This window comes from Poecilia formosa, unplaced genomic scaffold (genome assembly GCF_000485575.1).
Source record: "Poecilia formosa unplaced genomic scaffold, Poecilia_formosa-5.1.2 Scaffold14, whole genome shotgun sequence".
NCBI lineage: Eukaryota > Metazoa > Chordata > Actinopteri > Cyprinodontiformes > Poeciliidae > Poecilia > Poecilia formosa.
Window position 1 is genome coordinate 2,994,267 of NW_006799953.1, and position 26,536 is coordinate 3,020,802.

The 26,536-nt window shown below is 39.5% G+C and overlaps 1 protein-coding gene across 8 annotated transcripts in view; it reads left to right on the forward strand.

The window, feature by feature from the left end:
• acaca (acetyl-CoA carboxylase alpha) overlaps positions 1-23,396 on the forward strand; it is a 37,879-nt gene extending 14,483 nt beyond the window's left edge. The window contains exons 28-55 of one of the 8 annotated variants that reach the window (XM_007545918.2): positions 642-665; positions 1,006-1,146; positions 1,929-2,072; positions 2,181-2,283; positions 2,375-2,482; positions 2,610-2,666; positions 2,930-2,974; positions 4,090-4,131; positions 4,666-4,881; positions 5,418-5,573; positions 5,655-5,879; positions 8,436-8,591; positions 8,673-8,819; positions 9,215-9,484; positions 9,740-9,837; positions 10,007-10,127; positions 11,425-11,535; positions 14,853-14,996; positions 15,078-15,198; positions 16,074-16,170; positions 16,264-16,360; positions 16,817-16,952; positions 17,032-17,209; positions 17,615-17,727; positions 18,734-18,888; positions 19,645-19,815; positions 21,655-21,791; positions 21,878-23,396. In XM_007545918.2, coding sequence (XP_007545980.1) covers positions 642-665; positions 1,006-1,146; positions 1,929-2,072; positions 2,181-2,283; positions 2,375-2,482; positions 2,610-2,666; positions 2,930-2,974; positions 4,090-4,131; positions 4,666-4,881; positions 5,418-5,573; positions 5,655-5,879; positions 8,436-8,591; positions 8,673-8,819; positions 9,215-9,484; positions 9,740-9,837; positions 10,007-10,127; positions 11,425-11,535; positions 14,853-14,996; positions 15,078-15,198; positions 16,074-16,170; positions 16,264-16,360; positions 16,817-16,952; positions 17,032-17,209; positions 17,615-17,727; positions 18,734-18,888; positions 19,645-19,815; positions 21,655-21,791; positions 21,878-22,004 — 3,640 coding nt within the window. In that variant the 3' untranslated portion in view covers positions 22,005-23,396. The remainder of the gene's footprint in view (positions 1-641; positions 666-1,005; positions 1,147-1,928; positions 2,073-2,180; positions 2,284-2,374; positions 2,483-2,609; positions 2,667-2,929; positions 2,975-4,089; positions 4,132-4,665; positions 4,882-5,417; positions 5,574-5,654; positions 5,880-8,435; positions 8,592-8,672; positions 8,820-9,214; positions 9,485-9,739; positions 9,838-10,006; positions 10,128-11,424; positions 11,536-14,852; positions 14,997-15,077; positions 15,199-16,073; positions 16,171-16,263; positions 16,361-16,816; positions 16,953-17,031; positions 17,210-17,614; positions 17,728-18,733; positions 18,889-19,644; positions 19,816-21,654; positions 21,792-21,877) is intronic. The other 7 variants (XM_016668311.1, XM_016668313.1, XM_007545920.2 and 4 more) reach the window with 7 other exon arrangements.
• The last annotated feature ends 3,140 nt before the right edge of the window (positions 23,397-26,536 follow it).

A 26,536-nucleotide genomic window follows, 5' to 3' on the forward strand; every position in this document is an offset into this window, starting at 1 on the left:
TTTAATGTTTACATTTTGTGATGTCTGAAAGCAACTAAATTCACATATTTGACTTCTAAGCGTGCTGATTTTCCATTAAAATTAGAAACCAAAGCAAATATAGTTTATGTTAAACATGACAGAAAAACTCTAATGACAGAGATGTTTGATTTGCTGGATTTTGGGTTTGATGGTTGATTTTTCGCTTTGTATGTTTTGACACTTTTGCTTGCTCCTCCCCCTCCTTGTTGCTTATATTTTTTGTGTTTTGCCCTTTGATTTTGCTGGTTGTATTTGTAGATGTCCTGCTTGTGCTATTCTATTCTCATTTTGTTGCATGATATTTACCTGACATGGCTGAATTAACCTTTATGTTTGGCACTTAATTTTAGATGACACAACGGCATGAGTGTGTTAAAGGATCATCTCCTGAGAAAAAGAAGGTTTTTAGCATCTCATTATGCATGTTTTAAAAAGGAGCAGTCAGGAAGTGGGATATGTGTTTTTGTTTTTTGTTTTTCCAATTTTTGATTCTTTTGTTAACATTAGATTGTAATACACCCAGGGGGTGACATTTCCCACACACATTTCTCAACCTTGACTGTTTTCTTCTGCTGATGCTTGACACTAACCACATTGTAATCAATGTTGTTTGATTGCAGAGGGAACATCCCAACTCTCAACAGGTATTGTGAACATTCTTTTTTATCGCATAAACTGATTGTAGATTAGCTAGCTGCATGATAAAGTAGAAACCACATACCATTTTAACAAAAAAAAACAACAACAACAAAAAAAAACTTGCACACACTGGTGCAATTTTTTTAGTGCAGAGTGGTTGGCCTTTATTTGTGCAAATGTTTTTACGCTTGTGTGTTAGAGATTGTGTTTAATCCAAACTATTACGCAAATCCTTCAAGTCCTTGCTTAGATGGTCCGCAATGTTATATAACAAAGAAAGTTATAGGAGAAATAACAGGTACTAGTAAGAATATCCAATACTAAAACCTCTAACTGCCCTGTCAGGAAAATGGCCACTCCTATCCTGGACTATCTTAAGACCTGGGATGCTAAAGCACAGGAACCAAAACCACAGGAGCTTAAATCCCAGGATAGTGAAGCTAAGGATGAGAATGCTGAGAAGAAAGATTTGGAATCTGAAGAAAGGTTAGATTCAAGAATGTCTTCAATGATCACAGTTGGTGCAGCGTCTGGGAAATATTCTTATCACCTACTGACTAACAACCTAACCAAATGAAAGGAAACAATCTAAAGGGTCTTTCTGGTGGATCTAACTTTTCTTTGTCACATGAGAAGTATATTTTCTTGCCTTTAATGTAACTGACACGGCCTGTATCAGTTACATTAATTACATGAAAGATAATTGTTCTTGCTTTTTTTTTCCACTCAGGTCCCTTGTATCTCATATGTGAGACTTTCTTCTTCTGTAATAGAAATTAGAGATGCACCGATCCAAGTTTTAAATATGATAACACCGCAAAAACACAAAATCTTAACAAGTATTTTTGTCTAATTTCTAGTCCAGATATAGGAGCTTGTCAAGAATTCCTTAATATGGATAAAAGAAAAATTCTGGTTTCAGTAACATTTTTTTTTCACTTATAAGAGGACATGTTTTTCCATGTTATAAGTGGGGAAAAATGTAGAAGCACAGACTTGTTTCAGCATTAAAGTCTTCTTCACTCAGTAAATGTGTCCAGAGTGCGGTGCGTTTGCTGGACAGAAAAATATTGGATTTTCACCGTATTCCATTCACAAGTCAATTTCTCAGTGCATCTCTAAAATTATGGTAACTTGGTTTACAGACCTGCCAGAAAACAGAGGGATCAAAACTGAGTTGGTTTTTAAGGTGGACCGGGATAACCTTCACCCTCAATTTTGCCAAACTGGCAGTTTTTCCTCAACATTGTCTTATGTCTACATATTAGGATGTCCTTCTCATCCAACCTGAATCACTACGGCATGATGCATGTGGCCAGTGTAAGTGATGTCCTGCTGGACACGTCTTTTACACCACCCTGTCAACGTATGGGAGCCATGGTTTCTTTCCGCTCCTTCCAAGAGTTTACAAGGTCAGAATCTTTTTTTTTTTGTAAGAAAATGTTCTACCCCTGGTATCACTGAGAAAAAATAAATTAAACATTTATAAAATACATTTTATGATTCTTGTTTCCTTGCAGGAACATTAATGATGTCCTGAGCTGCTTTTCTGACTCGCCCCCTGCAAGTCCAATGTTCCCTGATGGAGGCAACCCTGTCCTGTACGGTGAAGAGGACAACAAGGTGATTACTAGAGACCAGCACAGCCATGTAACTGACCTTTACATTGGTATTTGTGTAATTCAAAACAAATGCCGCTTAATTTATCATGCAGAGTGTCCAGGAAGAGCCTATCCACATCCTGAACGTAGCGATAAAGACGGACAGCGACATCGACGACGATGGCCTGGCAGCCATGTTTCGGGAGTTCACCCAGTCAAAGGTTAGCTCTGTTGACGAACAAGTCTTTGTCTCAACTTCAAAAGTAGCATGTAGAATTTGAAATGCCCCAAAAAAATGTTCATGCAGAAAAATGCTAGATGTTATAACTAGAAATTGTTTTATTTCAGAAATCGTTGCTCTTTGAACACGGCATCCGAAGACTGACATTCCTAGTAGCTCAGAAGGTAAGAATTTTGATTTCCATGAAGTACACTGTCTGCTTCTTCGCATGTCACCAATTGAGCAGTTTTAATGGCATCTCACAGAATATAACAATTGTACTAAGTCTTGCATGTTTCTTTCTGCAATTATTTGTATTTTATAAACAATTATATTGAACTGCATTACTGTGGTAATTACACTAATAATTTGAAATTTAGCTTCTTTTCCCTTCTCTCTTTCTCTGTATCTTTCTGCATGCCTCGCTTTTGTTCATTTTTGATGGTAGGATTTCAGAAAACAAGTCAACTGTGAGGTGGACCAAAGGTTTCATGTAAGTACTGAGAGACAAGTGAAGTCTGGTTTGTTCTTGCTCACCTTTATTGAGGAAGAGAGTACTAAAAATCAAGTTAATGTCAAATCTAACTTGATTCTAATAAACATTCATCATTAAATAGTCTCCTGTAATAGACAAGTTGTCGTTTTTCCAGTACTATGTCTTTCCATCTACTCTGACCACTTTCCATATATATGCTAATGAAAAGCATCTCCACAGCATAATGCATCCACCACTGTGCTTCATGGGGGTGGACGTAGTGTTCAGGGTTATATGCAGTCTTAAGTTTTCAGTCTCGTATAGAAGTTTCCATGTAGGCCAAACTTTTGGTTTCATCTTGGCAGAGAACCACCTCTTTTGGTTGGTTCCTATCTATGCTGATGAATCTACATTTATATAAAAAGGAAACCATGTATCCTTCTCTTCTTGTTTGTCAATTTGGATTGAATTTGAAAAGATTTGCATGTCTTCAACCTCTGTTTTTTTTTTTTATTTGTCTTTTTGTAGAGGTATAACAAGAGCCCAATCACGCTAGCTGCCACATCTTACATAGAGGGTATTCCGCTAGTTTTCCATCCTATGTGATGTATATATTCATGCCTAGGTCTCGCATTGTAAAATATATATGTTTTCTATAAATCTATAATGTTAAGTAGAAGCGATGTTTAATCGTGGCACCAAATCATGTCTTTGGAGGTTTGCAGCTCTCTCATGATCAGGTCGGCTGCGAGTTGATAAGAGCATCTCCAATCGCCCAGGCATTGTTTTGGCAAGTGGGACGCTTCATCTGATAGTGTCAAACAGCGCTACCAGGCATTATTCAGAAGATCACATGTCTCTGAGGGAAGAAGATATTTTATTCATCAGCATAGCAAGTGCTGCATGTATATGTGGCTTGTCAGTGCACCAATGATAACTTGCTGCTTTTGTGAACACTCTGATTGTTTGGCTGATAAATTATAGCGAGAAAACATCAATGCGCCGCATTAGGAACACAGCAGACTTGTTCGCTGCGGAGTAGTGAAAGCTAGAACCAGACTATGCCTTTTCACCTGCTATTAAGTTTGAATGCTTCTACTAATGTATGTTTTTATCAAAAATTTTATTCACAGAGAGAATTCCCAAAATTCTTCACATTCCGGGCGAGAGATAAGGTAGGTGTTGGCCTAAAACGGGTCCTAAAAAGTGTCCACTCTTTGCTAAATATCATCAGTTGCTAACATTAAACTGATTAACAGTCTTCCATTTACATTATATTTGGAAAGAAAACGGATTTACCACCCATTCCCACTCCCTCAGCTCTCCTGAGTTATTTTCTTTCTGAATCTGTGATGACTCGTCTTGTCCAGCACGCCTGATAGTTTCTGTGCAACTGCACTCCACTAAAACTCATTACAGTAATGAACTCTTTAATTATATTCCCCATTTAAGAGAAATGACACCCATTAGCTGCTTCCTGAGATTAAGATTGTTCAGGATTTCATTTACTTAATACATTGTGTTGCTCCAAGGCGTCTCTCTACTCTTATATCAACTCGGTCCTAATATGTTCTCCTGGTACTTCTCCTATTAAAAAGACTGTTAGATGTTATAACTAGAGAAAATGTGTTTAGATATGAGTTGAAAGAAGCTTTTTCAAAACTTTCTTGAGCCAACTGTTGGTTTTGTCTCTCTGCTTTTCCTCTCAGTTTGAAGAAGACAGGATCTATCGGCACCTGGAGCCAGCGTTGGCTTTCCAGTTGGAGCTCAATCGCATGCGCAACTTTGCACTGACCGCCATTCCCTGCGCCAACCACAAGATGCACCTGTACCTGGGCGCAGCACGTGTGGAGGTGGGCACAGAGGTCACCGACTATCGATTCTTTGTCCGGGCAATCATCCGTCATTCCGATCTGGTCACAAAGGTGAGAAAAGATGAATACTCCCCCCCTCACCCCCATCTACATAATCAAAATCTGAATAATAAGAACAAGATTTAAATTATGAATGAATTTTCTAGCCTACCTATAATGAAGTGTTGTTTATATTAGTAGCAAGGGTGTCACCATAAAACAGGGTTTCATTAATATTTTAAGATGAAGACATGAAGATGAAGTTGACTTTTTTAACTGTCTTTGGCATTCATTTGTAATAGTTTGTGCTTTAAAAATAACATCTAACTTTGTATTCTGCCCTTCACAACAACTTCCACACTAAAGAGTGGGAGTTGGTGTGGGCCTGGTAGCATCTAGTTGTGGGGTGTTGTTTAATCAGGAAATAATTTGATTTTTGAGTTTCTTGCTGGCTATTCACCATGTCAGGGCCAGTCAAAGTAAAAACCATCCCATTCCTACCATCAGCATTAATGAGATGCTGGTGCATCTCTTTTCCCAAATGATTTTACAATATATAGGATTTTTTTCTTAATCTTATTCAAACTGCTGTTCTGTTGACTTAATAGGAAGCTTCCTTTGAATACCTTCACAATGAAGCAGAGCGTCTTCTGCTGGAAGCCATGGATGAACTGGAGGTGGCTTTCAACAACACAACTGTCAGGACGGACTGCAACCACATCTTCCTCAACTTTGTCCCTACCGTCATCATGGATCCATCAAAGGTTTGTGAAACATTTGACACACAGCACAGATTATCATAATCGAATTTGCTGCTTAGTAATTTAATTCCGTACAAACATCAGATCGAGGAGTCCGTGCGCTCGATGGTGATGCGCTATGGCAGCCGTCTGTGGAAGCTTCGCGTCCTGCAAGCTGAACTAAAAATCAACATCCGCCTGACTCCGACGGGAAAGCAAATTCCCATCCGGCTCTTCCTAACTAATGAGTCAGGCTACTACCTGGATATCAGCCTGTACAAGGAGGTCACTGACTCCCGAACGGGACAGGTGGGGCCCAAAGATCGACAGGTGGGGCACTCATCCATTTTCCATCTCATCCTCTTTTTATTGTCCAGTCTTGGGCAAGGGACTACAAATTATTTCTAGGTAGTTCTGGTTCTGGTTGCACTTTTTGAGTGAAGAATTTAAAAAAAATGTATTTTAAAAGTCACTTTTAAGATTTGTGACAATCCAGAGGGGATCCTCTGTGGTTTTGTGCCCTTTGCCTGGTGGACAATTTTTTGTGTTATTTTGCTTCCTGCAGCAGATGAGGTAAGACTTGATTCATCCAGTCATTGGGTCATCATCCTTCCATCCCTGTGATTCATTCATTAACTTCATGTTACAAAGAAAAAGGCAAAATCCATATTAAACCATTACAGAACATTTGCTTTTGTGCACATTTCCATTTTTTTTTTTTTTTTTTTTTTTTTTTAGGGGGGTTGGAGGGTGTGGGGAAGGTCATCCATTGATTTCTTCATGCATTCCTTCTACATGACTGAGAGGTTGCTATTTTGTTTTTATAACTGAAGATTGGAGAAACTCATGAGAGAGACCAGTAAAATTTAAATAGGAACCAGTCTTTTACAGTTTGAATATCATAGCCTTAAAAAGGAGAATATTGTCCTGTTTCAGCCAATCAGTTGCTCAGTTTGTTTTGTTTTACAGAATAAGAGACGCATTGTGGGGCTGGGTGATAGACACATAATCAATACCTATATGATCTAAGATAAAATGTATAATTTCGCTAAACTCTGATCCAGAACCGCACTTCGTTGTGGGCAGAAGCCAGAGGAAAGGCTTTAACTGCTCAACCTCTCACGGCTTAGCTAAAAAAAGATTTGTGGCATCAACTGACTTCACTCGTTCTTTGGTTGCCTAGCAACAATTTGCTAAGTAACACGCCAGCAGCAGTTTCATGTTGCCCTCAACATATTCCGGCATACTTCACTCCTCGTCCGCACGTGCTCAAGCCGAAGTCGTAAAGAGAACGTCCCCAGGTCCCGAAGCGAACGTCCGCCGGAAACGTTTTCTCAAAGGTATTTTTTTCTTAAGACTGTGGACGTGTACTCGGTGTCGGACTGTGTTCACATCGAACTGTTTGAGAATTGCGACACCGAGCTGACCATGTTGAGAGTCTGCTTTACGTGACTGCTACTCTCTGTGCAGCACCGACAGTTTGCCGGTGCCTGGTGGAGAAGAAACGGTTCCAGATGCTCGACTAGCTCATCAAACTTGCTAGTGTTTATTATAATTGTGGGAAATTAAGGACTTGAAAGAAAATGTAAGCTTGAAATCACCATCACCACAGTGCACGCGGAGTATGTGGAGTGGAAGTTGTTTCATGTTGTGCCACCGTGGGGCGCTTTTGAAAGTTTGTGTTGATCGCGTGAGAGCCAAGACAGGTGGTCTGGTAGCATACATGCAGCGAGTACGCATGCCCGCGCATGCGCATTAAGAAGTCCGACCGTCAGTGGAGTTGTCAGTTCAGCATACGCAACAAGTTATGACGAAAATAAGTCATTAAATTGTTTATAATATGATATAGTATGATAACTAGATAGATAGACGTGCGTTGTCGTGGTTTCAAAGTGTATTTAAAGCAGGTCTGGCTGCAGCTGCAGTCAACTACAACACACGCCCGTGTAAAATTCATTAACCTACTTAACCGCTAAGTCAGGATGCCATACAGTTGTTAATAACAAAGTATATGATTATCTACGTCATGATTCTATGTTGCTGATTAAATAAAATCATATGGTAATGACAGCGTATACATGTCTGAGCTAAGCGTATGACTATCTGACAATGTATGCTGATCGGACAGAACACCGTGCGCCCGGTTCAACGCGTCAGCTCTGAATCTAGCTGTACTGCTTAGAAAAATAGTAAAAACAAAAACGTCTTGGTGTAGTGAAAGGAGAAAATGAGCAAAACAGCTTAAGAGGACCTTGTTGATAAAAGAGGAATGGTCAGTAGTTTGGAAGTATTTTGGATATTTAAAACAAAAAAAAAAATCTAAAATTATCGATTGGCATGAAATGACACAGTCTTTATTTATTACAAACATGTAAAATGTCAAAGAAAAAGAAAAATGGAGAAAATTAATAAATTGAGGAAACAAAAGTTTCCAGTTAAAAAAAGAATAGGAAGAAGACAAAGCTTACTAAATCCTATAAAATGCTTATCGTAATACTTTTCAGCCATATTGACCAGCCATATAATTACTTCAGTCCAATAAGTAGGATTCCACTGCCCTTGTGAATTTTCAGTGATGCATAGAGACAAGAAACTTTGAAGTTCTTTTTGTTGTTCACACTTAACTGGAATTGACGAGTTGGACCTTTTACCAAATCAGTTATTATAAATTATCGGATTTCTGATAGGTGCATCTCTACTTTTTCTTTAAATCAAAGAGGATTACTGCTTATAGTTGCAAGAGAATTTAACTACAAATGTAATGTCAGTGGTATTGTGATATGCCATAATCATTAAAATAATTATTTTATTTTTTCCATTTTAATCCCAAATTTGAAGACAACAGTGCATAAGTAAATTGGCTAATTTTATAATTTGTCTTTCCAGATTATGTTCCAGGCGTATGGTGACAAACAAGGCCCCTTGCATGGTATGCTAATCAATACACCTTATGTGACCAAGGACCTGTTACAATCCAAGCGCTTCCAGGCTCAATCTTTGGGCACCACATATGTCTACGACTTTCCTGAGATGTTCAGACAGGTATTGTACAGAAACTTGATTTGTATTAAAACATGTTGCCTATTTCTTAACGTCCATTTCTGTCTTTTTGATATCGCCTAGGCTTTGAAAAAGCTGTGGAACTCTAGTCAGGCCTATGCTTTCCTACCTGAATGCCCACCTCCTCCTGATCTCCTCACCTTCACCGAGCTGGTTCTGGATGCACAGGGTCAGCTGGTGCAGATGAACAGACTCCCAGGAGGAAATGAGGTCAGTGAGTTAAGCTGCCTAGATGAACACATGCAATAAAAACGGAAGCTTTTCTGTCAATATTTTGACATGTATATATTTTTAAGTATGTAATTCATGATTTCCTCTGTAGGTGTCTCTGTTGCTTTGGCTGTATGTTTGAGTTGTTGTCACGCACTTTCTTCCCTGCAAAGCTCAGGATTTTAGTCTATAAAGTCAGAACTTTTTCAGATGATTACATTTATATCAAGCAAAAACACCAAAAACAAATATAAACAGTTTATATAAAATCCTGTATCCAGTCTTGTAGCTTCGTTTTTAATCAGTTTTAAAACAAATCTAAAAATTTTGTATTTATAAAATGTTTTTTTTTTTTCCCCCCTTTATCACTCTAAATTGTCTATTTGTCTGTGCAGATTGGCATGGTGGCGTGGCGGATGATTCTGCGAACCCCCGAGTATCCAGCAGGACGTGAGATCATAGTCATAAGCAATGATATCACTCACAAGATAGGCTCATTTGGACCTCAGGAGGACGTTCTGTTTCTGCGAGCTTCCGAGATGGCGAGGGAGAGCGGCATCCCTCGCATCTACATCGCAGCAAACAGCGGCGCCCGCATCGGCCTGGCGGAGGAGATCCGACACATGTTCCACGTGGCCTGGCAGGATCCAGCTGATCCATACAAGGTCAGGAAATGTTTCAGGCATCATAAACCAACTCAGGGTTGTTGGATGTTTTTAAAATCGATGGGTAATCTGCGGAGAGTATTATTTATTTGCAAAAACAAATGTAGTTTTCTTCTTCTTACAAGATTTTTCTGTTTTTATAAGGGGAAAAGTTATCTGTATTTCCACAGCTTCATTTCAAAAATCCATATTATTTTCTATCAACATTTCTGTGTATTTATGTTTAATTTATTATGAGTTCTATATTCTCTGCAGGGTTTCAAGTATCTGTACCTCACACCTCAGGACTATAAAAAGGTCTCAGCTCTTAATTCTGTACATTGTGAACATGTGGAAGACGAAGGAGAATCAAGGTAATATTTGTTATTGTTGTTTTTTTTTTTGTTTTGTTTTGTTTTTATAACAACAAAATCCTGCTAAAGAATGCGAGAAGTATGCATTGTTCTGTTGAAATTGTGTAAAATTCACAAAGTCTGCCGGTCACATTTGGTTTGGATGTAAACTGTAGATCCTGTCGTGCAGGTACAAGATCACTGACATTATTGGAAAGGAGGAGGGGCTTGGTGTGGAGAACCTGAGGGGATCTGGAATGATTGCTGGAGAATCTTCTTTAGCTTATGAGGAGATCATCACCATGAACCTGGTAAGACTAAAGAATACACATTTAACTTGAGCGAAGGCTTGACTACTACCTCAAACGTTTGTGGGTTTCATTGGCATTTCATGTGATGGTAAACACAAGGTATATAGATGTAAAATGGAAGTAAAATGTCCATGTGTATAAATCTGAAAAGTGTGGCAAACATTTCACTTGGTACCGAAATAAATCCAGTGCAGCCAATTACTTTCAGAAGTCATTTAGTTAATCAGCCCCTACAGGATATTGTCATGCTTTTTTTTTTTTAATTGGTGTGGCCTAAAAATGACTAATTTTGTTATGTTTTTCAAAATGTTGCAATCAAAATTGCAAATGTTATTTGTAAAGCTTTATTTTTGCCATAACATGATCTTACAAAAAAGTTTAAATTGCTGCACATAACCTTCCCAAAAAAAGGCAGGCTTTTAACATAGCTAAAATTTAAAGTGCAATTAACATTTGCACATTCCTTCTTGAAATGACATCCTTAAGACAAATAAAATCATGTCCTGTGCAGTTGTGAACATGCAAAAGAAGAATCAAATATTGATATTTCAACTTAACATGAGCTGTACACACACAGTATAAGCAAGTCCTAGAGAACACCTCAAAAGGTTCTTAACTGTTTAGCATCATATATGATTTCATGTTGCAGGTTTGGCTTTCAAGAGATATCCTTAAACAGGAAAGTAAATTAGAGTAGGGCTAAAGGGACTGGTCCAAATTCATGGTGCAGTGATTGGTCAAAAAAGACGGAAATACAGAAAAATGCTACTGTGACTGGTCAAATTTGCGGAAGAGTCGTGATGATGACTGAATTTGTATTAACAGTTGCGATCTCAACTTCCTAGAGGGACTAATTATTAATTAAATGGTGTTGAAAGATAATGGTAGTAGTGGCATCTTGATGCTTTGGGAGACGAGGTAATTTAAACCTGCAGCCAGAGAGACGGTGGAGCAATTTAAATCAAAGCATGTGTATGTCTTAAAGTGAACATATCCCATGATGCAACTGTATGCATCTAAAGGTGACTCTACAAAGTATTGACTCAGAGGGTCTAAATACAAATACACATCACACTTTTTAGGTTTTTATTTGGTAAAAAAAAATTAAAATATGTATCCTTTTGTTGTGTTTCTGTGTTGGTATATCACATAAAATCCCAAGAAAATGTTTTGAAGTTTGTGGTGCGAACATGGCAAAATGTGAAAAGGGTCAAGTCATACAAATGCTCTTGCTCTATTAAAGATGGCATGTTGCTACTTTGAAAATATCTGATATTTTAGGACACTTGTCTCACAGGTCACATGTCGAGCCATCGGCATCGGAGCCTATCTGGTGAGGCTTGGACAGAGAACTATCCAGGTGGACAACTCTCACATCATCCTCACTGGAGCTGGGGCACTCAACAAGGTAGAATGAGCTCAAATGCACAATCTGTGCTTCAGCACAAAGACAATTTACTTTTTTTTTTTTTTTTTGTTAGTGGAATCAGTGTGAGCACCAAATGAGCTGTTCCTTAAATTAGCACCAATAATGAATCTGCATTTTAATGAGGAAAATCTCTTAAAGCGTTTACTAGTTGACTATTAAAATTTCAAGCCATTAAGGAGAGAAGTTCAAATAAGTGTTAGTGAAACACTTTTTGTTTTTTTAACCTGTTTTGCGATATAATGAAGAAATCCTTTAGAAGGACATGATTGGAGGACGAAGGAGGTTTTTGTGTCAAAAAAGAGAAAAGGATTCTGCTCTGATTTTTTTTTTTTTCGTGGCTTGTTCTGACTCGCTGATCCTGCAATTTTCAGGCTCGCTCCTCTCTGCTCTGCTCTGTTCTACAAGGATTCCCTTTCCGACGGCAGCCACGGGCCTGCCTGCCACTCAAAGCGGAATAATTGAAAGCGAACCATGAAGCTGTATTTGCATAGAAATAGAGTGACATGCCAGAGGCTGCAGTGCAGGACACCCATATCATTTGTTTTTAATCAAAATGAAAAGTTTTGCTGATGCAGATTGTTTTTCTGCACACAATTGATGTGTGTGTGCGTGTGTGTGTCTGTATGCTTCATTGCCTCCTGCTGTCTTGCTTTCCATTCTCTGTCCTTGTCAGTGCATTAGGATGACTCCATTTCAAATTATATGACACGCTGCAACATGGTAAACCATGCAAATGGCCAAATGATGGCATACAAATATTCCTGGAAGCTCAGTTATTAGATTGCCCTGCTGTTTATCTCCATTTGTGGGAGCAGTGATTGTTATTTAAAAATATTTGCAGTCTAGATGCTGTATATCTGTATTCAGCGCTGTAAAATAGTATTTTCCTTTTCTTTTTTTTTTTTGTCACATTTACAGACGAGAATAACCTGAATATGACTGACAGTTTCCAAATGAAGATCTCATTTACTGCTTATAAAAAGTTCTACCTGAAACCTAATAACTTGGGTTGCCATCGGTGACAGCACCTAGCGTTTTTGGTAAACAACGATGAGTATTTTTGCATCACTGGGGAGAAATTGGAGTGCACTTATTTTTTATTCTGCACATCAGGCGGTCGGGCGTGGATTGGGAAATTCAGCCATTAAATTTAGTCACGATTTGTTCACTATTTAGGAAGATTAGAAATGTTCCTTTGAAAAAACAAATAATTTGAAAGTTGCTGTTCGGGTTTACTCAGGTTATCTATGTCAACTGATATTAGGGCCGCAACTAACGAGTAATTGATTTTTCTGTTGTTTTTTCCGGAGATTAATCGGATAAAAGATTGGCACATTCTGCAGATTGTTAATTTAACCACCATTTTTTATACAACATTAGAAATACATTAAAATAAATAAATAACTAATTCAATCCCCTTTTTAAATAAGAAAATAAACATTTTGTTGCCTATTGCAAAAATAAAGCATTAAATCAGTAAATGCTTGGTTATTTGTTGGAAAGGACTCATCTGAAGCTAAAACTAATACTTCCAAGATCAACATGTGAAAAGCTCAACCTGTTCTGCTTAACTTAACATCATTAATCATTTCATATTTGGATGACAAAAAGTGCCTAATGTGAGTTGTTCTTTTTCTTTCTTTGTTTTTTTAACTACAGAATTTGAGCCAATTAAAGTTAGAGCTATTCCACTTGAGGATTTCTAAGTAGAACATATTTATGGAAGCAGTTTATTTACTAATTTCAATCCAAAATGTAAATATTTTTTGAACAGTTTTGCCTTAATTACTGCTCTGAGTATGTTAACGCTTGTATGTTAACAAGCGTTAACATACTCCAGTTAACACTTGTTAACTGGAGTATATAGTATATATATAAAACATAGTACATATAGAGTTGACAGTCATTTCAATAATCGACTCATCACGATTATTCCAATTAATTGTTCCATCCCTATCTGAAGATAAATACATTTCATAATCTGCAACATTTAAGTGCAACAAAAAAACAAACCTGAATAAATCTGTAAGGGCAAAGTAGTCTTTTTTTTAATGAAACTGTATATTTAGTATTTAATTTCCATTCAGTTTTGATGAAAGTGAGGAATCTCTTCCAGCTAATCCGTCATGTGGATTCTTGGCTATTAGCTGAAACGTAATAGGGAGCAGCAGGCAGCCACCCGCAGATCATCATTTCATTAGCTGCTAGAAAACGCTCCGATTTTCATGGGGAGTGGATAGTAACTACTACCACAAATACCCCAGTGAGCTGTTGCTATCAGTTGGCCTCTAGTTTTTCTCCTCCCAGTCGTCCCGCTCTGTCCCTCATCCAATATCTCCTCCTCCTCTTCTTCCTCTCTCCGCCACGGAATCTTAATGAAGCAGGCGATGGCCAGAGGCTCAGAGGTTTTGTGTATGTCAAGGTGACTGTAATGTTTCTTGGGGCTGCCGCCTCTCCTGACAGCTTTAGGAGAGTGCCCCAGATTTGTAGCCAGATACATAACCATTAATGGTAATAAAGAAAGTAAATGATGGCTGAAAAGGTGAGAGCTGAGGGTAGGGATTGAGCTCCACTCTTGATTTTTATGGGAGCATGTCAGCGCCCAGCCACCTGTTCTGAGCTGCTTATGAAAATAGGGTGGGCTGACAGGGGAGACTTTATGGCTTCACCTGAGTGACGTGGAGAGAGAAAAGAAGTTCGAAGCTTCTAACTTACAGATGGTTACATCTGGACGATTCACAACTTGCCAACAAAAACCATGCAAAAGACCAAAATTAGTTTTTCATCATCTCTGAAAATCCTGGGGTAAGATGAGGCAGGATCTGTTTCTGAGACCACTGGCCTGTTCCTGCTATGATGCTGTGCTCTCCGGCTGGTTATCGCCTCTATTGACAAAGATGCTGTTCCTTGGAATGTCTTCATCTGTGTCAGATCTCATTAAACTCAGCTGAAAATACCTTCAGCTGTCAATGTTGGATATTTCTTTGACTCAGTTTGAGAGCTTTTGGAAGAGGTTATCAGGATTATGAAGTAATCGTTACTTCATAATCTTTTGTAAGAAAAACTAGGTTTTTCTAAGAAAGTAATGCAGTTTAAGAGTTTAAACTCCTTTAAAGTTTATACTTTTATATTAATATTTATATTGTTCACCCTGTGAGCGATTTAAACCGGAAACAAGTTCCTTATTTGTGTAAACTTCTTGGCCAGTAAATCTCTTTCTGATTGCAATTCTGGGATTGAACCGATTAAAATGTTGTATTTCCCTTCTTAAATTCGACAATCATTTGTGTTTTCAGGTGCTAGGCAGAGAGGTGTACACCTCCAACAACCAACTGGGTGGAATTCAGATCATGCACAACAACGGTGTGACCCACAGTACTGTCTGCGATGACTTTGAGGGAGTCTTTAACTTGTTGCAGTGGTTGTCCTACATGCCCAAGGTAATCTTATTCTTGTCGACTTTCACACGTATGAAATTCAAGAGCTGTTTTCTGTACACTTATAATGTATATGTTCCTTAGTGTAAATCCAATCCAGTACCCATCATCAGTGCAAAGGATCCCGTAGATCGTCTGGTGGAGTTTGTGCCGACCAAGACACCTTATGATCCTCGCTGGATGCTGGCAGGACGTCCTAGTCAAAGTAAGTCCCTTATGTCTCTGAAATAAAAAAAAAATGGACATCCTATAGACATCTCCCACAACTTTGCAGTTGTGGGAAACCTTGCAGATAAATGCCAATCTTACTAAAGAAAGTAAATATTTCAGACAAAACTTGGAAGATATATTTGAGTCCATATCACCCAGCCCGTTTTTCCTCATCCTGTTTATGTTTCAGTGGAAATCATGCTCTGTTACATGTGAGGCTTAGAATTTGGTAGTATTTACTCTTCTGGCTTCTAAACTGTGATGATAAATATAATTTATCAATTTGATGTAGCTCCTCTAATTACTAACCCTGCTTTATCTGCAGCTGATAAAAAGTTGCAGTCTGATTCTCTGCGTCTTTTGAAGCAAACATACAGATTCATCATTTCAGACCAAGAGTTAAAGGTTGGAACAATTCATTAGATATAGAAGGGCTATTAAGTAAATAAAGTATTAGAGGCAAGGTCATCAGCAGAATATGTGTAGTACATCTTACTCTGCAGGTTAAACAGTGGTGTAATTACAGAGGATTTGAGATACAGTGTGGGAACTCTGTCAACTTCTCTGTTAGCGAGGAGTGGCGAGGCCTAATTGAATGGTAACCTCAAAGGCCGGGCATGTTCCTCAGAGTGTGCAAGCAGAAAAACCGCTGAGCTGGGCTGTTTCTACAGTCATCCATCATGGCCGCCGCTAAGCACACAGAAGGAACAAAATGAGGCGAGACAGAATCCAGAAACAAGTTGAGGAAGGAGAAGGAGAAGGGATAATCATGTAGCGATTGATTTGGCTGCTTTTGGGGCACCATTCACGTGAGGTCTGATAAAGCTTTGTGCTTTGTCTTGACGCTCGAACCTCCTTCTCTTTGTGAAGATCCAAAGGGTTCCTGGCAGAGTGGATTCTTTGACCAAGGCTCCTTCATGGAGATCATGCAGCCCTGGGCTCAGAGTGTGGTGGTGGGCAGAGCCAGGTATATTCAACACCCACAGAAACATTAGCTTTGTGAAACGTTTTGGGAGTTTCTTTGTGACTGTTTTCCTTTTTTTTTTTTTTTTTTTTCCAGGTTGGGAGGGATACCTACTGGTGTTGTTGCTGTGGAAACCAGGACAGTGGAGCTGTCAATCCCGGCTGATCCAGCCAATTTGGACTCAGAGGCTAAGGTAAGATTCACTCTGAGTGAAAAGGTGCAGTGCCTCACCAGATGTTTCCATCCTTCCTTTGTCACCTTCCTTTCTTTCTTCCTTGTCACCTTTCTGGCTTCATCCTTCATTCATCTCCTTTATGATTTTCTTCTTCCTTGCTTGTTCCCTTACATCTTCCTATCTGCCTTTATTTTACTGTCTGGCTTTTTTTTTTGTCTTTTTCTATTTTTTCTTCTGTTTGTGTTTTGCTCTCATTCTCTTTCCCTGTCTTTCCTTCTCTGTTTTTTTTTCTCCCATCATTCTTTCTTTACTTGTCTGCTTCCTGTTTTCTTCCTTGTGAAAATGTCTGGAATCTTTACATAAAATATGTGCAGTGGAAAAGCTCAAAGGATACGAATACCTTGGCTGGACACTGTGTATTAGTATTAGGATACTAATTGTATCCTGAAAACTATCCTGTTTTTCTATGTGTAGATCATTCAGCAGGCGGGACAGGTGTGGTTTCCAGATTCTGCTTTTAAAACGGCTCAAGCCATCAAGGACCTGAACCGAGAGGGTTTACCTCTCATTGTGTTTTCCAACTGGAGAGGCTTTTCTGGGGGAATGAAAGGTATTTCTCCTCCTTGGTCATCTGCCACTATGAGTAAGGGCAAACTTTCTGTAATCTAACTTGAAACCATTCTTCCCAGACATGTACGACCAGGTGTTGAAGTTTGGAGCCTACATTGTGGACGGACTGAGGGAGTACAAGCAGCCTGTTCTAGTTTACATCCCCCCTCAGGCGGAGCTGAGGGGAGGCTCCTGGGTGGTCATAGACCCCACCATCAACCCCCGTCACATGGAGATGTATGCCGACAAGGACAGCAGGTAAGTTCTTAAAGCTGAGAAATATAAATTATTGACGGGGTTGCAAAAACATTCATCCCTTTTCAACTCTTTCACGTTTTGGAATTTTACAGGACAATCAAATATCACCGGACTTAATGGGATTTAATGTGACAGACAAATGGGGAGAGGACGCTTTTCTTCCTTATGCTTAAAAACTCTCTTTAAATGGATGGCGTAAAAATACCAACCCAATCTTTATAGCTTATATGTTTAAAATCTTGAAAACTGCACAAAAGGTTCTATTGATTAAACAATCATCTTCTACTTTATGTTGGTCTATCACGTGAAATTGTAACATAATCTACTGACGTTTGTGGTTGAAGTGGAACTAAATTGGATTGAAATGGATCTCAATTATTAACTTTTATTGTGTCTCTTTTTCAGAGGCGGCGTGTTGGAGCCTGAAGGAACAGTGGAGATCAAGTTCAGAAAGAAGGACCTGGTGAAAACCATGAGGAGAGTAGATCCAGTCTACATGGGCTTGGCCGAGAGGCTTGGTGAGCCCTGCCATCTTTACACCTGATGCTTTTTCACTTGTAGCCCTCTTTTCACTTCACTGAGTTGGTCGTACATCAAGTGGGACCATGTGGTGCTTTCCCCCACCCTGCTTTATTTTGGTGTTGATTGTGTCATCTTCGCTGCTGTCCCCCGGGAGACGTGTCAATCACAGCCCACTCGGATCAATCACCAGCTCCCCGGTGCAGGCTATCGATTTTGGTTTGCTCTGATGCTGCGCTGGTTTGGCGCTTTAAGCAAAACATGATGGAATAAAGGTGGGCTTCTGGAGGGCTGGAGAGCTTACAGATTGGAATTGACAGAAATCAGCAAGGGGTTTGGGAGAGGGGGAAGGAGTGGGAGCTCCAAAACAAAATGCTGTTGATTCTTTAGCTTCATTCACATGGGGAACTTGAATTGATGGTAACGGGATAAGGAGATGAGGAAAATGAATACACACTGGGAGTTCTTTTTGATTGTAGGATTTTTGTGTTTTAGACTCGAGCTTCACCTTTATTGGCTTTGGCAACAATGATTTATGCAGCGTTTATCAGCCACATTAAAGGATATTAGTGTTAATGAGTCAGTCTAAAAGTTATCAAGAATCTATTTGACTCTAATATGTCAAGAAGATGGATATTCTGATGGTCTAATTCTAATTTTTATGGTCTAATTTAATCTATATTGGTTTATTAAAAGAGGCAAGCAAAACAAAGTCCAGAGTTTCAAAGCTACTTTGATAATCCAGCAGCCTTTGGTATTTGTTAAAAGTGGTGAAGAACTTTTTTTTTTTTTGACTCAAACCAAACATCTCAGTTTGCATTAATATGTTACTAAGCAGTTTAAAAGAACATATATTTAAAAGGAGAAACAAAAACAAAACAAGAATTATGAACTACGATTTAATTTCGTCCATATCCTAAAATCCACACTGACTGGGCAGAAGAGCAAAGACTCTTTGGGTTTTCACCATTTTGCTTAAAATTGTTGTCATTTGGATCCGAACAGGAACTCCGGAGCTGAGCCCCGCTGACCGCAAAGAGCTGGAGACCAAACTGAAGGAGCGAGAGGAGTTCCTGCTGCCCATCTACCATCAGGTGGCTGTGCAGTTCGCCGACCTCCACGACACGCCGGGCCGCATGCAGGAGAAGGGCGTGATCACGGTGAGAGCTCAGACATCCATTTGTTCAGGTGTGGCGTCAGTGGGAGCGTGTAGTAAGTGAATCACCTGAAAAGCCCCCCAGGGCAGCATCGGTCTAGCTGCTGCCGCACCTGTCCAGTGAATAATGTTTGGTCTTACCAAGCTGCGCGACTCGTCTTCATAATTATCTTCTGATGACCCTGGTCAATCACCTCACCTAGTATAGAGCAGCCTGAGGCAGGCCTCGGCTCATTCTGCACCTCCACAGTCCCATTCCTCACACACACACACAGACGCACACTCTTTGCTCACATTACCAGAAGGGTGTTTCACAGATGGATGGTTGCCAGTGTTTTATTACACACAGTATTCACCCAAGAAGATTATTATTTGAACTCGACTCCATGTTTACCTTAGTCTGCCTAGAGAAATCTGTGATTGAGTCTTTGACTGACTGTGATCACTCAAATCAGAGCTACGCATTTCTTCCATAAATGTTTAGAAGATTTCCTGCAAGTTTTATATACTACTATATATATATATATAAACATCTAATAAATAACCTCATTTTTAAAATTATTACCTATTAGTCTTCTTATATAGTCCAACAGAAACCTTGGTATATTCCACTTTTCAGACTTTGAGTTTTTCCAAGTCCTCTCTGATGTAAAAAGCAGAACATTTTATGAAACTGTAAACACATGAGACTATCTATAGCATCTAAAAGTCATATTTTGATACTTAAATGCCCTCTTTTTGCCCTTTTTCCCCCACTCAGGATATCCTGGAATGGCAAACTTCCCGTCAGTTCTTCTACTGGCGTCTGAGGCGCCTGCTGCTGGAGGACACAGTGAAGAGGAAAATCCAGGCAGCCAACAGTGAGCTGACAGACGGCCAGATTCAGGCGATGCTGCGGCGCTGGTTTGTGGAGGCAGAGGGGACTGTGAAGGTAAAAGCCGTAGATATGTGAGCCTCAGCTGTTTTTGGAAGTAAAGTATGAAAAAGTCTTTTTTTAGTATTTTATTCTGATTAATAGAGTCAGAATATCAAGAAAAGAACTATTCAAAAAGTACAATGTTGCTAGCCTGTGGGGATGGTGTTCTTCAAGTCTTACTCAGCATTTTGTAGATGTTCACTGATAAACTTCAAATGGGATTTTTCATGCACCTTTTTAAAAGCAGGAGTCTGCAGGATTTGGGTCAGTAGAAGAAAATGGCTAGGGCAGGTTTTCCTACCCACCAGTTTTTTAGTTTCATTTTATAAGCTAACTTCTGGATTTTACATACATTTCTCTGTATTAAAATGAAACTTGCAAAACTGTTTGCTAAATTTTCAAGTGATCAAATCAAATTCCCACCATCATGGACATGTTTTTATGCGTTTATAAGAAAACTCTGCTAATTCTGACCATATCAAACGTTTTCTGTATGAGGATTTTTATATGTAAAATTAAACACATTATCTGTGTTTAGTGTTATCTCTCACTTGAAATGAGCCAGTTGTCCAGCATCTGTAGCTCGCTGAGTGAGAGACTGCGGTTAAGCCAACCATCTCACATCCGGGTCAGCCGCAGCAGCAGCCTTAATAGACCTCAGGAAGGGAAACATCAGGCGAAATGGGCCGGTGCTTATCACCAAATAATCAGCCGCAACAGATTGGTCAATAAACTAAAACATCCCTCAAAGATCCAGGAACGGCGCTTCCCTCCCGGGCCGGTCTGGGTTTCAGACGAGCAGCTGCTGCTGCTGTGACGGGAGCCAGCTCAGCGGCGGAGATCGCTCAAGAAAGAGGCCTTGTTAGCTCATACGTTACTCCGGTCCCGCCCGCCTGTCTTAAGCCACAATTAATCACGGCCCTGGCACGCGCAGATAGGAGAGCAACACACTGTTTCTTAATTAAAAGCAAACAGATTAAAAATGATTAATAAGGGCATTAAATGTTCTCGTGGACCTCAAGCAGGACTGCTCAGGAGCAGCAAGAGCCTATTAAGGCTCCCCTCCCTCCCCCCAAATCTTTGCTAAGCCCTGCAGCCTGGCTTTGTTTGGGAGCAGAAATAACTGCACTTATGAATGCTAATTTTTTTTTTTTTTTTTTCTGACCAGACCAGTCAACAAGAAATGAAGACTTTACCTTTTTTGCTGTTATTAATATTTATTTGTTCCTTCAGGAGGTGCTATAGTTTTTACTCATTATCTTTATGTATATAAACTGAAATTACCCTTTTCTGATCCTAGTCATCACCTAAGGGGAAAAAAATAAATAAATAAATTAAAAAATGTTGCTGGATTTTATTATATATTTTTTTTTCATTGCTTTTACAAATATCAAGCTGAAACATTTGGCAATTGCAAACAGCCCCCTTTATAGATATTTCCGTACATAAAACTGAATTCCAAATGACCTTATTGGCAAATGAATTCAAACTCTATGTAATTTAATCTTGAACCTGAAACACTGTCCCATTGGGGAAACATGGTAGTGGCAGAATCATGCTGTGAGGAAGCTTTTCTTCAGCTGCTTAAAATTGATGGGAGGCTAGGCCTAGAAACCACGATGGCATGGATTTGAACAAATCATGTTAATTTCTTGCGTGGCCCAGTCAAAGTCCAGCTCTAAATCCCATTGAGAATCTGTCTCAAGACTTGTAATTGAGAAGAAGTAGTAATTGATATTTATTGACGCTCATTATTGAATCTGACTGTCTTTGAACTATTTTAAAAAGAAAAAAAATAACATACACTTTGTTCATGTTGACTATTATCAATCTTTTTCTTTTTTTTTTGCTTAGGCGTATCTGTGGGACAACAATGAAGAGGTGGTGGCCTGGCTGGAGAGGCAGCTGGCTGAAGAAGAGGGCGCCAGGTCCGTCATCGACGAGAACATAAAGTACATCCGGCGGGATCACCTCCTCAAGCAGATTCGCAGGTGACGACTCGCCCGATTCTGCTCTAAAAATGAGTTAAAGACGTGACGTCGTTTGAGCTAAAGCCTTTTTTCTTTTTTTCTTCCAGCCTCGTGCAAGCCAATCCAGAGGTGGCTATGGACTCTATCGTTCACATGACCCAGCACATCTCCGCCACGCAGAGAGCTGAGGTTGTGCGGATCCTGTCCACCATGGAGGCGTCTACCTCGTCCTAACAGGAGCCCCGTCTTCGTCTTGCTCTCTGTTGCAGCTGTGGGAGAAATGACTCTGAGCTGGAAACACTGGACCAGAGGAGCCGGCTTGATGCCCCGACCAACACAGGACTGCTGATGAAATGTTGGCAATGATTCTCGCTCAGCAAGACGTTAGATAGTCGACATTGGCTCTTAAAATTTTGTAAATTGTCTCTCCTAAGTCTTAGTGTTTGCGTAAGTTGATTGTCAAGTGCAATTTTAAGAGAATTGGCAATGTAGAAATAGTTGGTGATTAATATTTAATGTTTAGGGTTTATTTATGGATGGATTTTGGATTTTGTCCTTTGATAACAATCAGTGGCCTCCATCCTTTTGATCTGGAGCGTTCACATTAATATATATACACGTATTTTTTAAAACAAAGCGATACTACTGTTAGAAAAGCACCTTGGTTTGTGACATATGCTTGTGAAGGTTTACAAGTGTTTTGATGACCGGCTCAACAATGACAACGCGTCACCTGGGGAGTTGACCAAAAAAAGGAGTTTTCGCTCTGCTAAATAAAAAGCACTTAGTTACTGAACAAAGACGGGGGAAACGCCAAAGCAGATTTGGCCGGGGAAGCCCAGCAGGGAGCGGGACGAGGTCCCTTTTAGACCCCGACTGTTTCGCAGTTACCCTGCGGTGAGCGGTGGGCAGCTTGCCTAATAACAAAACCACAGCTGTCCCTTCTGTTCTCACCCACACACGCTGCTTAACAGGCACTTTAGTGCTTACTGTTCCCCTCGCGCTGCACCGAGAACCGCGCTCGCACAGGACTCTCTCCTGTGGACGAGCGCGCACGCGCAGAGTGGATAAAAGCTTCAAACGCAAATCGGTAATGGCTCCGTTGAAAGAAAGCAAAAGGAAGTGTGTTTGAAGGGATTAGCTTGAGGTTTTTAGCCAAAGATGTCAGTTTGAATTTAGGACAGGATAGGCAGCCAAATCAATAAATGTCTTAGAAATAACAAAATGCTGCTGTTTACTCTATTCGACTTGTTACGCGTCTGATGTTTAAATGTGACCCGCAAACACTTTTCTGTCTTAATGTATGAATTGTTACTGATTTTTAATGTTCTTGAAAGCACTGTGGGAATCACAAATGACTTGAGTTTGCTTCTGAGTCTCTTAGACAGGAGAACATAATACTAGCTAAACGACTCTATGATGATGAATTCAGCTCTACAAGTTTGTGTCATTTTTTTTGCTCCGTTGAAATCTTTACTCCTGCATGGATCAGTTCTGTGCCTTGAGTTCCGTCATTCACATGCTGACCAGATGTTTTACGTGTAACCGTTTACCTACAGACATGGAGAAGAACTTACAGTGATGAACTCTAAACGTGTCTGCAAATTGAATAAAACTTTACTAATATCCGTTTGTTTTTATTGCAAACTTAGCATTTTGATTTGTATTCCTTCAAACTTCAACTGAACCTTTGTGTTTTAGTGGAATTTTACACAATAGACCACTAGCACATTGAGCAGCACATACATGCGTATGATTAACAGCACTAAGACTTACCTGATTTAAGCAGATGGCAGTAGTTTTTTTCTTTTTTTTCAGATTATATTTCGTTACACTGTCACAATTTAGTGAGTTTTAATAAATATGTAAAAAAAAAATAGTTACAAGAGTTACATACTGCAGCCTTGGGGCTTTTTTCAATAGTATCACAAAATTTGGAAAGTTTAAGGAATATTAATATATTTGCAGAGCATTTGGAGGTTTCCAAAAAAGTGCCTTACTAATTTAATTTGACAAATATGTTCATATATTGATGATTTGCGGAACAGATAAGCACATCACAGGAAGTCCCATTAATTTTTTCCAGTCAGGAACAAAGTCTCACTCCAGAGAGACTTTCTCCTGATTACTGGAAAATGATAGTCTTCCTGTTCCTCACACCACAGATTATTAAAGTGGCATTTTCTTTCTGGGTTTTAAACTTCAACAGTATTAAGAAGGATGAAGCAGATCAAACAAATATTGAGGGATCTATCATCCGTTTCCCCCCCACTCCCCCTCTTTATTTCTGATTCTTTTAAATCATCCCCTTGGCTCTGTCAACTCTATTACCATCCAACCAACAAATATGTAAGACAAATTGAGTTGCATGCACCCAATACCCACCACAATTATAGAAGGCCCAATAAGAAAATGAGTCATTTGGAAGTATAATTGGAAATGTTCTTTGCTTGGTCTCTCTGGTTTCCCAGAGGGCTCTCCTCATTTGGTGGCATGCAAGGCTGGCTAATTCAGCTTTTAATCACTGACAAACTGCAGAATCAGGTTAGTCCTGAGCCAATCAAAAGACACGCGGAGTTCGGTAAAACTTACAGGGAGCTGCTTAATGTCTTTAAACTTGTTAACCATCTGGACCCAGAGCGCCGAATTTGCTTTTTGTCACATCATCACTCCACATCAGCTTCACTGGCTCTGAAGCGCTTAATGTTACAGTAAAAGATCCAGTTTAAATGGCTCGTTTTGTTTTTTTTTTTTATGTATGTATATATATTTCTCAAAAAGCTAATGCCCCAGCAGTGACTGCCAGTTTCGGGCGCAAACCTTTCAACAACTGTACGCAGGAACAGAGAGAAATCCTAATGGAAAGAAAGGGGAGGGGAAAAAAAATCGGCGTCTGCGTTGAGACTGAAATGGACGCCTTAATATAGCGCAGAGGGGGAGACATTATTGCGCATCTGAGGCACCCATAATTCCACATTCGCGCGTCTCAATGACTTGACAGCACTTGAGAGACAAAGCCTGTGACCCAGTTGCAGGATTCCAATTAGCAGGGTGTATGCAACAGTTGATATGAAAGGAGAACAGGGTCTTTACAGAGCCCCAGGGCTGTCTGATTACTGCCTGAAAACACAAGTCTTTTGCCCGTGACAAAGGCTGGAGTGACACAGAGGGAGCGCCAGGCCTCAGCTGCTCTCCAGGCTGAGGATTCTGAAGAGCTCATCTCATCTCATCTAAAGCCCGCACTGCCAGGCTTTTTACATTTCAACTAGAGCTAAAGTGCGGAGCGGCGGCTAAGATGCTTTTCAGACGTGTCCAGTGGGTGAAGTGGTAGACTTTTTTCCTGCCAGACTCGGGTCAAATGAATGACCTCTAACTCAAAATCCTGTAAAGTCAAAATGAAACTGAATTCTTTTTTTTTCTTTATGTTCAATAGTTTTACATAAAATAACATGGTAAAAAAAAAAATCCACTGACCTTTACTAGGCTCTAAAAATAGGTATATTTAACTTCAACTGTGCAAGAACATGCAACAGACTCTGTGTTTTTATTACTTATTGAATGAAGATGAAGTGGTTGTGCCTCTCACAGCATTTTGGGGGAATTTTGACCCACTCTTTACACCGTGGCTTCAGTTCGCTGATGTTGGCACACACACACTTTTCAGACCATGGCTTTCAACCAGTGTTGAGGCCAGGTTGCTAAAATAATTTCCATCCATTCTGCAGAAATGTGACTATGTGCAAAATAGCACATATTTTACATTAAATATGTACCAATTTTCCAAACTGTTGATCTGTTGAACATTTGACTCTCCACTATTTCACTGGTGAACAAGCCCAAGCCATCACCCCTCCATCCTCAGCGTAGTGGTGCCATGTTGTTTTAACTACAAAAGATTTGTTTTCTGTGAGGTTCACTTCTGGGAAAGCGGCATCCATCTTGACTGGGTGCCACTACCTCATTCCCATTCCCAAAACGATGGGAAGCAACAGTTGTTTTTTGAAGTTCATTGCTGATGTCCTCCCATCTTGGCATTGTGTAAACACACACCTGTATATGCTCAGCAGGCTAAAGCACTGCTGGAACTCCTGCCTTTTCAGCTGTGGTCATGCTTTCTAATGACCACATGGTAAACTGTATTCATTTGCCATGCTTGTCTTGAGAAAGAGATCCCATTTTTCAGACAATTTGTATGCATAAATATTGGCTAAAAAAAAAAAAATCATTGAGCTGCTACTTTTCCTCTTTAATTTCCAATTTTCCTTTTTGGTTTGATCCAAAATCCCTTCTAAAATATTTCTTTTGTTTGTTTTTTTGTGCACTTTGTTTTAAACTTCAACATTTGTGGTACCTTGTTGAGACCTGATTTTTTTTAATTTTTTTTTATGGTCTAACACATTATTGACTATCAAGACAATCAACAAAACAGTTTTGAAAAGTTTCCACATCCAGTCTGAGACTTCTTGGGTGTCTGAATTTTATTCTATTTGCTTTATTTGCCCCCGAAAAATTTTAGCATTTAAGAAGAAAAATCTTAGCTCTGCATCTCAGCATTTTGTTAACGGTGCAATTCGAAAACACAGACGACTTTTTCTAGGCAGGTTAATCTATTGAAAGCCGATTCATGTGGAACGAGAACTTTATGGAACAAAATAAATCCCAGAAAGAACCTAAAACTTGATGAAGGCAACTTATCTATAGTAAATTGTTGGATCCTTTAGCAAGATTTCCACAGTGAAAGCAGGGAGCTAATACGACAGACATTA